Source organism: Hibiscus syriacus, unplaced genomic scaffold, assembly GCF_006381635.1.
Source record: "Hibiscus syriacus cultivar Baekdansim isolate YM2019G1 unplaced genomic scaffold, ASM638163v2 tig00111769_pilon, whole genome shotgun sequence".
NCBI lineage: Eukaryota > Viridiplantae > Streptophyta > Magnoliopsida > Malvales > Malvaceae > Hibiscus > Hibiscus syriacus.
The window spans coordinates 4,630,911-4,648,106 of NW_024063172.1; the positions used below are offsets into that span (position 1 = coordinate 4,630,911).

The window sequence follows — 17,196 nt, forward strand, 5'->3', positions numbered from 1 at the left end:
GCGGAGAAGACTATATCGGTTCTTACAAGATAAGGTATGGTGTTCGAGCGTATCTTTTTGAAGTAAGTTCAAAAGTCCTTGATTTATCAGTTTTTAATCGTGTTACTTTGTCAAAGATCTATAACTCCAATAATTTACAGAGTTTTTTTAATTCAGATGATATTAAAAGAATTTCAAGTCTTCAAATTTGATTAATTGCTTTCCATATTTAAAGTAGCATAAATTCATTTAAATGTCCTTACAAAAAACTGAGAAAAGAAGAAAAACAAATTCAAACAAAATGTTGCAAATGATGAAATGATCTTCTTCCTTATTTGGATGCCCCCGAGTTGTTGAAGTCGATCCAATTCTTGTTACGCATCTTTTGCACGATTTTCTTAAATGTGAAGCAGTCCTCGATAGTGTGTCCTGGGACACTTCCATGATATTCGCAATGGGCATTCTCATCATACCACCTGGGGTATGGGGGTTTCATGAGTTCCACCAGATATTGTGACACTACGTGGGTGTTAAAAAGTTGTTGATAAAGTTTTTTGTAGGTCATGAGAATAGGGTCGAAATGTTCCCTTTTCCTTTCCTTCTTAGGTTCTCTGGAATCTTGCCTAGAAGTACTTGATGGTACAGTTGCAGTTGATTTTGGGTTGAAGATTATAACACCTTTATTAGTGTTGTGGGTGTTGACGTTGTTAATCTCTCCATCCCTCTTCTTAATAGGAGGGGCTTCATAGGTTCCACCAGATATGGTGACACTACTTAGGTGTCAAAAAGTTGTTGATAAATTTATTTTTAGGTCATGGGAATAGGGTCGAAATATTCCCTTTCCCTTTCATTCCTAGGTTCTTTGGAATCTTGTCTAGAAGTACCTGATGGTACAACTGCAGATGATTTTGGGTTGGAGATTGTAACACCTTTATTAGTGTTGTAGATGTTGACGTTGTTAATCTCTCCATCCCTCTTCTTTATAAGAGGTTTCTTGCTTTCCTCCCCTTCTTCAATCTTACCTTGCTTTATGGCCGTTTCTACCATCTCACCGGCCATGACTAAGTCCGAAAAATTATCGGATGTGATTGCAAGTAGGTGCCCGAAGTAAGGAGCCTTCAATGTTTACATGAAGAGCTTCCGAGTTTTTTCTCATCCAAGGGTGGATGAACTTGCACAGCCAAATCCCTCCATTTTTGTGCGTATTGTATTAAACTTTCGTTATGCTTCTTCTCCATGCTTTGTAGCATAACTCGATCTTCCTTATATCATTAACGTGTTTGTATTGTTCCAGAAATGATTTGGCTAAATCCTTACAAGTCTTGATATGGGATCGGCTTAGCTGATTGTACCACCAGATGGCTAAGCCCGATAGACTCTCCTGAAAGCGGTGGATAAGGAGTTGGTCGTTTCCTACATATTCTGTCATCTTTCGACAGGACATGGTAATGCGGGTTGACGGGCAACTCTTCCCATCGAATTTGTCGAACTTAGGGACTTTGAATTTTGGTGGAAGCACCAAATTCGGGATCAGGCTTAGCTCCAATGCATCCACTCTATAGTAATCATGGTCCCCTTTGATTACTTTCATTTAGTCCTCCAATTATTTGACTTTCTCCTCCATCTTCTTTGCCTTGTCCTCTTCATCCAAATCCGGTATATGGTAATCACCCGGATTATTCTCAGGGTTAGAAGTTTGTACCCTTACAGTAGACGAGGCCTTCGCTTTTGCAGTAGACGAGTCCCCTTAAAGTTCAGGTAATATTCCAGGTGAGATAACCACCTGCGGGGTAGGTGGCATAGCTACCCCTTCCGATGAACTTGGCCCAGATGCACTTGCTTGATGTAAGCCATATAACTTGGCCACAATCTAATCGACCAAGGACTCTTGGCTCTTTGTGATTGTATCCAAAGTACTCTGATTGTTTTGGTTTATCTTATCTTCTAAGTCCCTCTGGAATTTCAACATATTCTCTTCGAGTTGAGTGATTTTGGCTTCCATATTCTTCTTCTTTGAATGAGTGTTATGTGGATGAGGTGTGTCCAATGCTTGAGGATGTATGTCCATTGTTCGTTTTCTTTTTTTATGAGACATTCTTTGTTAGTTAATGCGAATGTAAAGAAATGAAAATAACAAAATGCAAAATATGTCTAAATGCTTGATACATGAAATGTTCGAGGCATTGATCCAAAAACACATCTGTTATTATAAATAATATTTATTTGGACAAAAGTGTTATTTCTTAAGATACAAAAACCACTAAGTCTTCTAGACCCCGAACAACTTCTAACAAGTTGACTAGTATTATACCTTCATCTGTCACTGGTTGAATGCCCTGTCGAACCGCTCTAGCTAAACCGTGCAAGTATTGAGTTGCTCGAATGACAGTATTTCTAGCTTTCACCATTCGCTAAACCTATTCCCAATGGAAACGCCATTGGAGCCATCCATCGATAGGAGTTATCTGAAGTTTATTTGTCTGTTTCTTGAATTCGTCAACAATGGCCTCCAATTTCAGTTATCGTTTTGTCATCTTGTTCTTGTTGTCTTTGAAGGGACTCTCTAGGTCAGTAACTTTTTTCTCGTCTTGCCCCTACAACCTTTTCCAATTCATTTTTGAAAAGTTGACTTTTGATGTACTTGATTGTGGGCACCACGTTTTCTTAATTGAATATGACACATAGTTGCCTTGCAGATTATCCCTTGTGTTTTTCATCTCTTATGTTACAACCCATTTGTCCATTAATGCAAACTATTTATATTTAACAAACACGTTTTTGTGGACCAACACCTCTTTTGAATGATGTAGATGATGAAAATAAAATGAAAGAGAACAAAAATGAAAAGAGTTAGTGAGGTAAATTAAAATAATAATGAAAATAAGTCCTACCCCACATAATATCTACCCCACATGCTTATTATTCCTACTCGAACATGATCTCTATCCCGTATGTTAATTTTGAACAAGTCCTAACCACATATTTTTCTAGTTCACATGCTTTGAACAGAAAGTAAAGCAGGAAATAACTAAAGACAACCTAGGTTTTGAAATGAAATTTTGGGGTGGGCTCTAAGTCCTTGTATTCTCTCGGTTTAGGTTCTAAAGAAAGGTACCCGAGTTCTCATTACTGGTGCCCTCTTGGGCTTGCCAGACCCTTAGTCCTAAGCACATTACAAGCATATGTGGACTAAGTTAAACTCGAGAGGATACATTCCCTTATGTCTATGCGGTGAATAAATTCACACAAAGACATAAGGTATATGAATCCCGAAAGTTACTTGCTAGGCCCGTACGGAGAATAAATTATCTCGAAGGTATCGTTTTTACCCCCACTTAAAAAGGGTTCAGAGCTCGGGTATAGAGCCAGAGATGAAAACGGTTTCAAAAATCTGAAATCATTGAAAAAACGTCAGTACAACTATTTATTTGAAAAAAATATCAAAGATAAGTAATAAGAATCGAAAAGTTAAGTTAAAATTTAAAATTATAATTTTCTCTTAAAAAAGACAACCGAAAAATTAATTTTAGCCTGACTCACTTACCGGTCCCCAGCGGAGTCGCCAAGCTATTGCAGCCGTCTTTCGGGTTGGCCCGAAATTGGGCTTCGACTTGAAATAAAAGTGTTAGAGCCGCCACCGATCATTTTAAAAACAAATTTTAGGTTGATCGGACACCATCTTACCAGATCTGTGTTTTACTAGAAATATGTCGGATTCGAGAGTCGGTTATAGTCAAGGAAGGATTAGCACCCTTGTACTGCCCTTTCGATACCAATTAATTTGTCGATTGTCTTAATCGTGAAAATTAAAATTAAAAAATTCAATTCGAATTAATTACCTTTGATCAATTGAAAGTATCCCTAAAAAGTCAAAAAATGTTAGATAAGAAATAATAAATAAATATTAAATAAATGAAAGGAAAAAGAAAGAACAAAAAATAAAATAAGAAAATATTACATAAATCAAAGAAAAAAATAAAATAAAAAATAAAAAGATAAAAAATAAAATTTTAATTTTTAAAAGTAATAAAATAGGGGAGTGTAAAGAAAAAAATATACATATATATGTAAACAATGTTTAAACAAAAATAATAATAATAAAGAAAATAAAAAGAAAACATATTAAAATTACGAGTAAATAAACAAAGTTTAAAGGATCAAGTTGAAATAAATCAAAATTTATGGATCAAATGGATGCTAAAATTAGCTGTAAAAAAAGTTAGGAGGACTAAACAATAATTAATCCTAAATACCAAATAATGACTAAAATATAAACATAATAAAATTGGAAATCCAAATTAAAAATAATGAAACTTAACTTCAGTGACTAAAATGTAAAGGTTACAACATACAGGGACCACAGATGGGATTTACCCACTCATAAATTACTCAGTAACCCTCCCCAAAATGACACAGTCTAGAAAGGGGTATAAATGCCCCAAAACCAGCTCAAAACAAGTCTTCATCCTCATTTCTTTATTTTTCCTAAAATGAGAGTTCTCTCGCCTCTCTCTACTTCCCTTGCCGGAGGGAAGCCAACCACCATTGGCCACCGTACGGTGTTATTTCTGGTTGCCGCCGACGGTAATCGGTGACCTAGAAATCTACCCAAATCGTAGATCACCAAACCCTCAACCCAATCCAAGCCCCACTCGTCCTAACAACCTATCAATCGTGCTAGATCTTGGAAAATCAAAGGGATTACCTTTGGTTTTTCAGTGGTTTTCCTTTTCACGGCGGCACTCAGCTTCTCCGGTGGCAGTTTCCTTCCCGAGTCTAGATCAGATTTTTTTTGTTTTTTCGGTATTTCGTGTGTGGTTGGGTTGTTTTTGTGTGGCTTTGCTTTGGTTGTTTCGTGATGTGTTGTTGTGCTTGTGGTTCCGGTTATGGTTTTCCTTGGTGGGTTTTGTTGTTCTTGGTTTGATATTCTCTGCCGTGTTGGTTCTAGTTCTATTATGTTGATCCTCTCTGATCGTTCCTTTGGTGGTATTTATATAGCCCCCGACGGGGCTATTTCTGATGGCAACGGGATCGTTCCCGGTTATTTCGGATCGTTTGTGGACTGCTCGTGGTTGGGTTGACCGAAAACCCCAGGATGGTTTAGTCCCAGGGATCCCGGCTGGCCATTTTGCGTGCTTGACTCTTGACTTCCCTGAATGTGCGGCGCCTTGGCTGAAGTAGTGGAAACACTAATTCGGGATTGGGCTGGGTCAAGCCCAAACCCGATTGGGCTCTTTGTTGGACTTCATTTGGGACCTAAAACAAAAATAAAAAAGGAATAATAAATAATAAAAAATTATAATTATAATAAAAAAAATAAAAAAATAAAAAAAATTATATTAATATAATAACAAAAAAAAATCATTTTTAAAACTATATATTATATGTTTTTAAAAATTGTTTTCAAAACCATATAATATATATATTGTGAAAAATAGTTTTTAAAACTATATAATATACTTTCAAAAATATTTCAAAAACTATATATTATATATATTTTCAAAATGTTTTTTAAAAACCATATATTATATATATATTTTCAAAATATTTTTTTAAAAACTATATATTATATATATGTTTTGAAAATGTTTTTTTTTAAAACTATATATTTGTATATATATGTTTTCAAAATGTTTTCAAAACTATATATTATATATATTTTCAAAAATATTTTCCAAAACTATATATTATACATATTATCAAAATATTTTTAAAAACTATATATTATATATATCTTTTCAAAATGTTTTCGGAAACTACATATTATATATGTTTCAAAAACGATTTTTTTTAAAAAACTATACGATATTAAAAAAACTCCGAGCGAAAATGAGTGTCTACATCTATATTACGATTATATGCATAAATTTTATGGGAGGTTATAATATTTTAATAGATTCTAGCAATTTAGATTCACATATATTGGTCCTAAAATTTGATTTTTTTCCTCAATTAAAATTTAATTTTAAAAATATCATGTTTGTATCAATACTTTTTGTTACTGTAATAGGTAACTTATCACAATAAACACAATTATTATTATTATTTTGAGAATGGTATTATTTTTATAATTTAAGAAATAAATATATATTAGACTAATCACAAGTATGTTTCATGAAAGAAAGATAGAAAAATATATATTTTGTTAATTATTAGAAAATTTATAAAAAATAATTCCAATCAAAATAAGGGTAAAGAACACAAAGGGTCTCTCGACTATAAGACGTTGCTTTGTTGAGTATCAACTATCAAAAATTATAAAATGGTCCACCAACTATATGATGTTGCTTTGTTGAGTCATCCAATTATTAAAAGTTACAAAATGATCGCCCGACTATTCATATGTTCCAAACTCATCTATTTTTGTTAAAAAATTAGAGGTCGCCTGAACTGAATGATAATATTTTGACTGAGATATAATAAAATATGATCCTAGAACAGTTTGAGTTGTATTTTGTGGACCGACTCTCTTTTTACGTTATATCGTCGAGTTAGTGCTTGAAACATTATGATATTGAACTAATACTTGAAAGCAACGACGGTGCCAATAGACATAATTGAAATATGATTTTATCATATCCTAGCTATCAGGTTGACGTTCAGCTCAGCCAACCGTTGATTTTTTAACAAAAAATGATGAGTGTGAAAAATATAAATAATCGAATGACTGTTTTATAATTTTTAATAATTGAGAGTCAACAAAACAATAATCGAAGATTTTTTTATATTTTTTTATAATTTTTTATAATCAAATAACTTAACAAAACAATAGCATGTGATATTTTAACCTTAGAAGTAATAATAAATTGTAACTTTAATGTAACGGAGTCTGTTTCCAATTTAACCGTTATTCCCTTTTCCCCTTGGCCAAACAAAGCAGCCTCCGGATACTTTTCTCACTGATTTTCAATTCATTTCATTTCATTTTATTTTTTTAAAAAATTATAAATTTAAATAAATAAAGAAATAAATTGCAGAATCAAATCTGATTATATTCATCAATCCTCAAAACCCACCCCTTGAATTTTTCCATTATCTCTTCGATCTCTGTCACAAATTCAATTGGATTTGGATCCGGAAGAAGGAAGAAAACCAGCCAAGAGTCATTGCATTTTGTTTTATTATATATATTTGTTGAATTTGATTGAATCGGTTGTGTAAAAACAACACGGAATTGAAGGGCGGAGATGGAAAGATTGATAAATAATTGTAAATCAAAGAGAGTTTAAGAAATCAAAGGATGCCAGGATTAGCGCAAAGAAATGAGCAATATAGTAGTGCCTCATTCGGGTTTTGGTCTAAGCATCGCGATGATGTTAGCTACAACCAACTTCAGAAGGTATTCGATTTTCATTTTCTTCAATTTGATTATTTTCTTGAAATTTTCGCTGATGTAATTGTTTAAATTGGATTGGATCAGTGTTTCTTGTTGACTTCTTGTTTATCTAATGCGTAGTTTAAGTTTGGATTGGATCTTAATTTAATTGGATTTGTTTTATTCTTTACCAGATCCCGTTAATTTTGATTCTGTGCCAAATTTTATTTTAATGTTGTATTTGTTGTTTTATGACATCTGCCTTTCCTTAGAGACGATAGAAATTAGTTGCCTAATTTTGTTTAGAGCAAAAACAATCATTTAGTGCCATTCCTGGTTTTGGATAGAGTAATGGAGGAAATAAAAATTACAAGTTTGATAAATAACTTCATCACTGTTGGTTCTTTAAGATTTCTATTTCTAGTTTTTGTTGAGCTTTGTTCGGGTCTATGTTTTTTTATTCTTGTTTCTATTTTCTGGCTATCACAAGTACTGGTAGGTGATTGAGGAGGAATTAGAAATTCAAGCATTGGTTTTTGTTTGCAATCGGCAAATAGGGTAGTTCTATCTTTACCCAAGGGGGCATCCAAATGCTTAGAATGTGAAACTCCAAGTATGACATGTTTGAGTCCTTGGTACGGGGGAAAGCAGGGTTTATGGGATAGGGTAGAGCTACCTCCTTTGTGTAACTTGAGACCTACTGGATCTCCACATTCTGTCTCCACTTCCCATATGTACCAAAAAATCTCGATGTCAGTGATTATGCGGTTTAATGATAGATGTGATTCATTAGTATCCATTTGTTGATTTAATTTTCTGATTAGTCACCAGAAATAGCCGTGTTTTTGTATTGCAGTTCTGGAGTGAGCTTCCATTACAAGCTCGACAGGAGCTTCTTAGAATTGATAAACATACCCTTTTTGAGCAAGCTCGCAAGAATATGTACTGCTCCAGATGTAATGGGCTACTGCTAGAAGGGTTTTTACAGATTGTCATGTATGGAAAATCCTTGCAGCAGGAGGGAGTAGCTGGTGGCCTTCATTATAATAGGCCAGGAGTCGCAAAATACAATAGTGATGGTGGATCGAGTATAACAAACGGGTCAAAAGATGAAAATCAAAATCCATCTGTCCATCCTTGGGGAGGTTTGACCACAAGTCGTGATGGGTTGCTGACGCTTCTTGACTGCTATTTGTGCTCAAAGTCGCTCAAGAGTCTCCAAAATGTTTGTGTTTATCAAATTGCTTTCTATGGTTATCCTTTTGTTTTTCTTCTACTTATTAATGTTCCAATTGAATCAGGTGTTTGACAGTGCACGTGCAAGAGAACGGGAGCGTGAATTGCTTTATCCTGATGCTTGTGGTGGGGGAGGTAGGGGTTGGATTAGCCAAGGAATTGCTAGTTATGGAAGAGGTCATGGAACAAGAGAAACATGTGCCTTGCACACTGCCAGGCTTTCTTGTGACACCTTGGTGGATTTCTGGTCAGCTCTTGGAGAAGAAACTCGTCTATCTCTTTTAAAAATGAAGGAAGAGGATTTCATTGAGAGGCTCATGTACAGGTGTGTTTGTAGGTCCTTTATCTTTGGATGTGTTTCATTTGCCATATTGCTCAGTTGCTGAACAATTTGATCTGATAATCATTGATCAAGAAGTTATCTTTGGAGCTAGAAATATAAGGCTAGTGGTGGTGGAATTTCATGATGATTAAGAGAGCGGTAGTTTATGGTATTAAAGACAAGAAAATTTTATTTGTGTGCTTTTGAAAAGTTTAGTTATCTCGTGTTCTTCTCCTTGGCGACACTTGACTAGACCTGCAAAATAAATTCAATATTGGATTAATTGATTTCCTAGCTATCAGAGTGTTAAGTCTTTTAAATGGGAAATTCTGAAATAAAACTTGTGATGGCCCATGAATTGAGGAAATCAACCTCCATACCGCAGACTGGAAAATGACATTTCCTGATATTATCTGGATTGTCTCCTTATTTTAATCCTGAATTTTAGATAACTGAAAAGGTTAACAGCTAGGTATTGATTTTTTTTCTTTCTTGTCAGTTGGCTTAGCTATGACATAAGCTTTACTGAAGCAGCATACAATGGTGTAATTCTAGGGCCATTTTGTGAACATATTTAAACATCCTGATGCAGTCTCCAGAGTTTAGCAATTTGAATATATATATTGATAATGACTAGTACTCCTGGAAGCATGTTTTGACCTGTTGCAGTTGGAAATAACGATTTCTTTCTGGCTTCCAAGCATGATATGAAACCAAAGGTCCAGAAAGGTCAGTCTTTAAGAATTTTCCATTGTAGCAGCTTTGAAATAGTAAGACACCTGAAACACCTGAGTACTACTTCCTTTGGAAGACAGTAAAGCCTAAAGAAACTAATTAGTGGATAATGAGGATGAGTGATTTTGGCCAAATTTTGTTTAATATTCAAGGAGATCAAAAGAAAAGTGAAGATTCTTTTAGAGAATGAAAACAATAAGATCTTAGAACCTGGAATTATAAACGGATAATGAGTAGCTTGCATCAGTTCAGTTCCCAAGGAAAAAAGGCCTCTAAATTTGTGCAACCATGGACTCTCTTTAATGTTGCTTTCTCTACTTGATTTCTATCATACTTGTGATCCTTATTTTTACTTGTTCTGTTCAGTTAGTATTTGTTGTTTATGATGTTATCAAATGTTGATAAGAGGGATGGACCTACTGCCCCCCTAAAAATATCAAATTCTTATATATTTTAGATATTTTCTGTTGAAAATCTGTTCTCGCCCCCCCTCCCAAAAAAAAAATTTATATGTTAGTCCATCTTTTAAAATTTTATAAGTTCGCCCCCTCGAACATAATATCCTGCGTCCATCGTAAGCATTACACTTCCATTGGAGAACTTTTTGACCAATGATCGTCGTTACAAAGAATAGTGTTGAAAAGGTGTCTGTTGAGAAGTGGGTACAAATTGAGGCTGTAAAAATGTTTGGATGGGTGCATATGCTCCTTAGAGTGATATTGAGAGTTGTATTATCCTTTTAGAAACATTAATATGATACAATATCTTTCGAACAGTGAATATTAGACATTTAAAGGATGGGAATTGCTGAATCTTTTTTTCACATCTTCTGCTCATTACCTTTGGTTTTATTTAGTGATAAGGAGAAAAGATTCAATATTATAATACATTAAGGCTGCCTACATATTTTGTTTTGTGGAGAATGGACTTATTTACAGGAAAAAGTGATATTTTATGCTGTTTTAATGATGCTGCTTAAAATATCTTCTGTCGTACTTTTCTTGGAAAAATGTACATAGATAAAAAAAATATTGATCTCTACAGTCAAGGAATCGATATTTGCTTTCCTTCAGCTTCTATACAATAAGTAATGAATTGCTGAACTAATCCATTTTTCTCATTTCATGTTCTAGAAAATGTTTTACGAATTTCAAAAGCACAAGACAATTTTCAAAAGAAGGGGGTAATATTCATTGGCCTGGAGTTTATTTTCTGTTGTCCAAGTTATTTTGCAAAATTCTCTTTCTTGTGGCACTTTTGAGAGTTTTTCATAAATAAGTATTGGGCCACGGCTGAAACGGTATTCAGATATCACACATTTTTTGTTAGCTCCATCTTCAGAACATGCCTGTAGATTTCTGTTCCCTATTGTTTTGTATAGATATCATATCTCACTTTTGCATTTTTGGCTCAGGTTTGACAGCAAGAGATTTTGCAGAGATTGCAGGAGAAATGTTATCCGTGAGTTCAAGGAGATGAAGGAACTAAAACGCATGCGTAGAGAACCTCGATGCACTAGTTGGTTTTGTGTCGCAGATACAGCATTTCTATATGAGGTATCCTCATATTTAAACTTTTGGTGCACCGATTATTGTTGACACACCATGAGATCTTTTGATCTACTCTTCATAAAGAATTTATGACTCATATTTTACTTTGACTAATATAGTCATATTTATTGAGCTTGTTGTGAGAATTTTCAAAATCTGTGACTTATGCAATATTTTTCTTTACTACTCGCCCAGGTATCTGATGACACCATCCAGGCCGATTGGAGTCAAACTTTTGCCGACACAATTGGAACTTACCACCATTTTGAATGGGCAGTTGGAACTGGGGAAGGAAAATCAGATATCTTGGAATTTGAAAATGTTGGCATGAATGGGAGTGTGCAAGTCAATGGTTTGGATCTTGATGGCTTGACTATATGTTATATCACTCTGAGGGCCTGGAAATTGGATGGTCGCTGCTCTGAGATTTCTGTAAAAGCCCATGCTTTAAAGGGTCATCAATGTGTGCATTGCAGGCTCGTAGTTGGAGATGGTTATGTTACAATAACTAGGGGTGAAAGTATTAGAAGTTTTTTTGAGCATGCTGAAGAGGCAGAGGAAGAAGAGGTAATTCAAACTTTGTGAGGCTTCTAAATAAGGTTTCTGGACTATTGTGACGTTGAACTTTTAAATCATCTTTTCAGGATGATGATTCCATGGACAAGGATGGAAATGAGCTTGATGGGGAATGCTCACGTCCACAAAAGCATGCGAAGAGTCCTGAACTTGCTCGAGAGTTTCTTCTTGATGCGGCAACTGTTATATTTAAGGAACAGGCATGTTCATACCTTTTTACCATTATTGTGTTTAAAGTAAATCTTCTCGATCATTCACATATAAAAAAAATGCCGTGGGATTCTGTCATTTGTATTGATAATTAAAACGTCAAAAGAGCTGTGGGATTCTATCATTTCCATTGACAATTAAAACATCAAAAGAGCTGTGGGATTCTATCATTTCCATTGACAATTAAAACATCAAAAGAGCTGTGGGATTCTATCATTTCCATTGATAATTAAAACCTGTGTGTGTAGAAGAATGTGATAGTTAGGATGAAAACAGAAATCAGTTTATATTAATGAATTTGATATGTGCAAGTTATTAACCAGTTTTGTTCCATTGTTTCTAGGGAAATCTCTATTTAAAACGGTTTATTGTTGAACTCGGTGGTTTAGAGAAGCAGGACCAATAATAAATGAAAAAATTGTCTTTGGTTAAACTTTGAGAATGATTGCCATAGTTCACAATACTATTACTACTTGGCTTGAGGAAATGCAACGCCTTTGTCCTGTGAACAATGATATCTTGAGATAAGTACCCGGGCAACCTTGCTAACTTGCCCCATCAAGTTATGCTTGTTGGAGACTAGTGCCACCCTGTTATTTATTTATTTATTTATTTTTTAGACTGTCAAACTATTTCCTTGGTAAGAATAAATTTGGGCTTTGGTTAGTGGTTCTAGTGGATTGTGTCTGGAGTTGTGGCACGGAAAACATACACGCCAATCTGTGTCAGTTGTTTGTGTTCTCATTATTACTAAAATTCTTGTTACAAACTTAAAAGTAAGTGATCCGTTTTGATATTCAGGTTGAAAAGGCTTTTAGGGAAGGAACAGCACGCCAGAATGCACATAGTATCTTTGTTAGTCTTGCTGTTAAGCTGTTGGAAGAACGTGTTTATGTTGCATGCAAGGAAATTATTACTTTGGAAAAGCAGGTCTGAGCAATTGATGATTCTTCAAGATAGACATTCCTTTATTCTTATCAGTAAATATAGGATTCTCTGTGTTCTTTTTTGATAAATATTATTGTCACCGCATGGTTTATACAGATGAAGCTTCTTGAGGAAGAAGAGAGGGAAAAACGTGAAGAAGAAGAACGCAAGGAGAGGAAAAGAACAAAAGAACGGGAGAAAAAGCTTAGGAGAAAGGAGAGACTGAAAGGAAAAGAAAGAGAGAGAGAGAAAAAATGTGCTGAGAGTATAACCCCTGTTTCTTCTGATATTGCGAAGGAAGATTCTTCACTAGCTGTTGAGGTTGAAGAAAATATTGCTATTACTTGCAGAGGCTCTGTGAGTGACACAGGTGATATTATAGTGTCTAGACCTGCTTCTCCAGATGTTCAAGGAGACCGGTTTCTTGATGGGAATTCCAATTCAAGTTTGCAGAATCACTCTTTTGATAGTCCTGATGGAGATGGTACAAAGGTAAAAGATGGAAATGGCTCTTTTATAATGGAACAATTAAAATTCTCTCGTCGGAGATTGAAATTTCACAAGGATGGTCAGCTTGATCCGTCCATGAAATGGTCCGATCGTTGCCGGTTTGCTGTTGTTTCAGAAAGTGCTCCTGTTAATAGATCTGAGCCACGGCATCAACGTGAAAACTTTGAGGCTTCTTCGAGGAACTTCGGTGGATTAAATAGGCAATCAAGGATAAGCAATGCAAAGTCCAATGGTCGGAATGGTAGTGTTAAGTATTCTGAGAAGTTTCGGTGTTCCAATGGTTGGAGTGATAGATATGACTTCTACTCCTGCAGCTGCGTCCAGCACAATGAATACAGAGCCAAGACTGAGCCACATGTTTCTGAAACTAGAGTTAGTCGAGAGCCCAAGTCTGTGAGGAAGACAGAATCTAAATTGGCTATGTCCAAGCAAGTCAATAGTGGTAACAAGTATAATCAACAAGTTCACAGGCGTGAAGATTGTGGAAATCTGAAACATAAAATTGTTTCCAGAAACAATCTTACTAGTCGAGATTCACTTCACTCCAAGAAAGTTTGGGAGCCCATTGAATCACATAAAATTTACCCCCGGAGCAACTCTGACACAGTTATTACTTTGAGGACATCTACTTACAAAGAAGGAGATGGGCCAAATGATAACTTTGCTAATTCATCCAGTAAGGCATGTTCGAGTGAAGCTAGTGTAAATTTGGGCGAAATTGGCCATGAGCATAGCAAGGTTAACAGATTAAGAAACACCAACCTTGCAACAAATAATGACTGTTATGTGGAAACACAGGATCAATGTTCTTCACTGAATGCTGGATATGAGGAAGTTGGAATTTGTCCTAATAGAAACCCTACCCTTAATGCAATTCCTCATTCTATGATTTGTAGCACTTCTAATTCTGATAAGTGCTCTTCATGCCTTAGTGAAGGAGATAGCAATACCTCCACTTCACATCATGGAAATTTGGAATCTTCATCAACATCAGATTCTGAAGATGCATGTCAACAATCAGATAGGAGAGACACTTCAATCTGCATTAAAAGTGGCTTCTCTGAGTTTCAGGTGAAAGGAATGGATAAAAAGCAGGAAGTCAATAGAGGGGTTACTCTGGAAAGCCAGTCATTGTTTGGACATCCACTAGATGGTACAGAGAACAAAGATCCAGGAAATCTGCCAAAGAAACCTTCAGAAAATTCTGATAACGGAAAACCAACTGCCTTTATGGGTTCTCAGCGTCAAGGCATGTTTGCATCAGTGAAAAACCAACATACACAATTTCCAGTGTACCAAGCTCCTTCAACCATGAGTTTCTACCATCAGAATCCTGTTTCTTGGCCAGCAACTCCATCGAATGGTTTAGTGCCTTTCGCTCCTCCAAACCCGTATCTTTATACCGGCCCTCTTGGCTATGGTCTAAACAGAAACTCACATTTATGCATGCAATATGGCACTCTGCAGCATTTAGCTGCCCCACCGTTTAACCCTGGTCATGTTCCAGTTTATCAGCCAGTTTTGGAGGCCAATGGCTTGTACGCAGAGGAGCAAACCCAGATTTCCAAGTCTGGTACAGAAAACAAAGCTTTCACTGAATTGAATGCGGAGAGGGTTGTTCCTGGCAGGCTGCATGCAACAGAAGCAGCAGCAAATGGAGAAGGTAAGCAAAATGATGTCTGTTCCAAATCACACACGGATGACACTAGCTTTTCCTTGTTCCATTTTGGTGGGCCTGTGGCTCTGAAAGATGAGATTGTGGAAGAACTTTCCCAGTTTTCAGCAGATTGTGTCGAAAATGGTCATGGTTGCAATAAAAAGAAGTCTACTGTTGAACAGTACAATTTGTTTGCAGCGAGTAATGGGATCAGGTTTTCCTTCTTCTGATATAGTGGTTCAGTCCCTATCTTCGGATATTTGAGACTACTTTATAACTGGGTATACGATAATCTAAAATCCGAGTTACCTTATAGTTTCTTAGTATATTGTTTACCCAATTTGAGTCATTTTTTCAATTCAATGTAGAGAAAGAAGAAGAAAAATGTTGGGAAGAGTGTCATGTGATGTTTGAGGGCTTTCAGTGAGAGATTTTCCATGGGTTAATGAAGCTTTGGTAGCTTGATATTTTGTGATATTGGCATTGTTTTGGTCATTTCATTTCAGTTTCTTGAATGGTTTTGATTAAGATTGATTATTATTATTATTATTATTATTATTATTATTATGATTAATCTGGGGTTAATAAAAGAAGTATATGTTCAAAGATAACCCTCAACCATTTGACATTGAACGTTCATACCCCTGGTATTCATGATGCTCGAACCCGAAGAATAACGATTCATTTACTACCATTTACTACCGAAGTCGTTTGATTTGTGGTTAGATTGAATATTAGCATATTAAGTCCCTCGTTTATATTTGACTTATTGAACTATAAGTAATTGAACTTGCATGTCATATTTGAAGCCTGCGGATGTGACTTTTAATTTCATTTCTTGCCGACCCTTATTAGAAGAAAAAGTGTATTAAACAACAGCCCTGTTCAGATTATAAGGAACATGGTGCAGCTCCACTTTAGTACATAATTCTACACGTTGTTCATCCTGGATCTGGACCATAGATGCAAAGTTCATGGGTAAGCAAAACTCGACTCATAAAAACGAAAAGCTTTTGACTGGATTGGGAGGGTGACTTCAAGCTTGAACTATTGAACAATTAGTTCGTAAGGGGTAGTTCTAGAGAGACGATTCTTACCTAAAATGTTATTAAAAGATACATAAAATTTAATTGAAGAACTAATATTTTCAGTGAGATGAATACACCCTTAGTAATTTCAATGAAGTAAAAACACCCTTAATATCTCATATATTTATGGGATATGCCATTGAATTGAATTCCATACGCTACTATTTGTTAAAAAAGTTTGATTCATTTTCAAAAGCTAAAACTCTTTTATGACTCCATTCAGATTCTTTGTGACTGAAATCATTTAATTCCTAATTTATACATCTCTCAGCACTAATGTTGCAAATTACTGTAGTTGGGTTTACTTGTTCATCAAGTTAGTTGATGTTACAATGGAAGATGACAGCTTATGGAAAAACATGAAATGGAAGTCTTAAGGCTGAGTGCTTGGGATTCTGATTAGAATAGAGTGCTCAGGCTTGTGCTCACATTCGAAATTGAGTTGAACAAAGACTCTTCCTACTTCTGGGAGTTCTCCGATCTTTATCTGCAGTGATTCCCCTATAGCATGGGCTTCCTTCAACGGCAAGTCTTCTGAGAGTTGAACAACTAACCATTAGATTTGTCTGTTACTTTAATTCAGGTGTCAGTTCAGTTAGCAAATTTTCTTAGAAGATTGCACCAGATACGCAAAAACAAAAAGAGTTTTGTAAGCATTCAAATAAACAGACCTCAAAGAAAGCCAAACGTATTGGCACGGACAATATCGACTCTTTTGATCTGAGGATGGTGCCTTAAGACAAGATATGTAAGTTTCTACAATACTTCAGGAAGAGCATATTGTCCAACCAAGGAAACTACATGAACAGAAGTAAGTCCGGATAATAAATTGTTGCATAAATCAACTGAATGAAATGAGAACCACAAGGAACTACTAGTATCAAATATTCGATCAAATATCACTCATCAGTGAGTTCCTATGAAATGACGATCAATTTTCTCTGTTAATGTATCTATGAAAGACTCGAGAAATAGAAGCAATAGATGAACATGCATTTTCTAATATTGTTCCAGACCAATTTGTAATAGTATAAAGTGCAAGGACGATAGCAACAACAAGGTCAATCCACTAGTTAAATTTATCACCAAGA

At 35.4% G+C, this 17,196-nt stretch overlaps 1 protein-coding gene across 2 annotated transcripts; it reads left to right on the forward strand.

Moving 5' to 3' along the window:
- Window positions 1-6,843: 6,843 nt before the first annotated feature.
- LOC120169703 lies at window positions 6,844-15,569 on the forward strand. Of its 2 annotated transcripts, XM_039177824.1 has the most exons (8): window positions 6,844-7,318; window positions 8,151-8,519; window positions 8,596-8,855; window positions 11,002-11,143; window positions 11,333-11,704; window positions 11,782-11,913; window positions 12,725-12,853; window positions 12,968-15,569. In XM_039177824.1, exons 1-8 carry the CDS (start codon window positions 7,220-7,222, stop codon window positions 15,245-15,247), a joined length of 3,783 nt encoding a protein of 1,260 aa, XP_039033755.1. In that variant the 5' UTR covers window positions 6,844-7,219; the 3' UTR covers window positions 15,248-15,569. The 2 variants fall into 2 exon arrangements, with proteins under 2 accessions (XP_039033755.1, XP_039033756.1); XM_039177825.1 differs by lacking the exon at window positions 8,151-8,519 and having other exon boundaries at window positions 6,845-7,318.
- Window positions 15,570-17,196: the final 1,627 nt, after the last annotated feature.

Excerpts from the sequence above, each read along its gene's own strand:
- LOC120169703 (XM_039177824.1), top strand. The coding sequence starts at position 7,220 with ATGCCAGGATTAGCGCAAAGAAATGAGCAATATAGTAGTGCCTCATTC. Across the intron at positions 11,144-11,332 it reads ATACAGCATTTCTATATGAG|GTATCTGATGACACCATCCA; the intron begins GTATCCTCATAT and ends CTACTCGCCCAG. Across the intron at positions 11,705-11,781 it reads AAGAGGCAGAGGAAGAAGAG|GATGATGATTCCATGGACAA; the intron begins GTAATTCAAACT and ends TCATCTTTTCAG.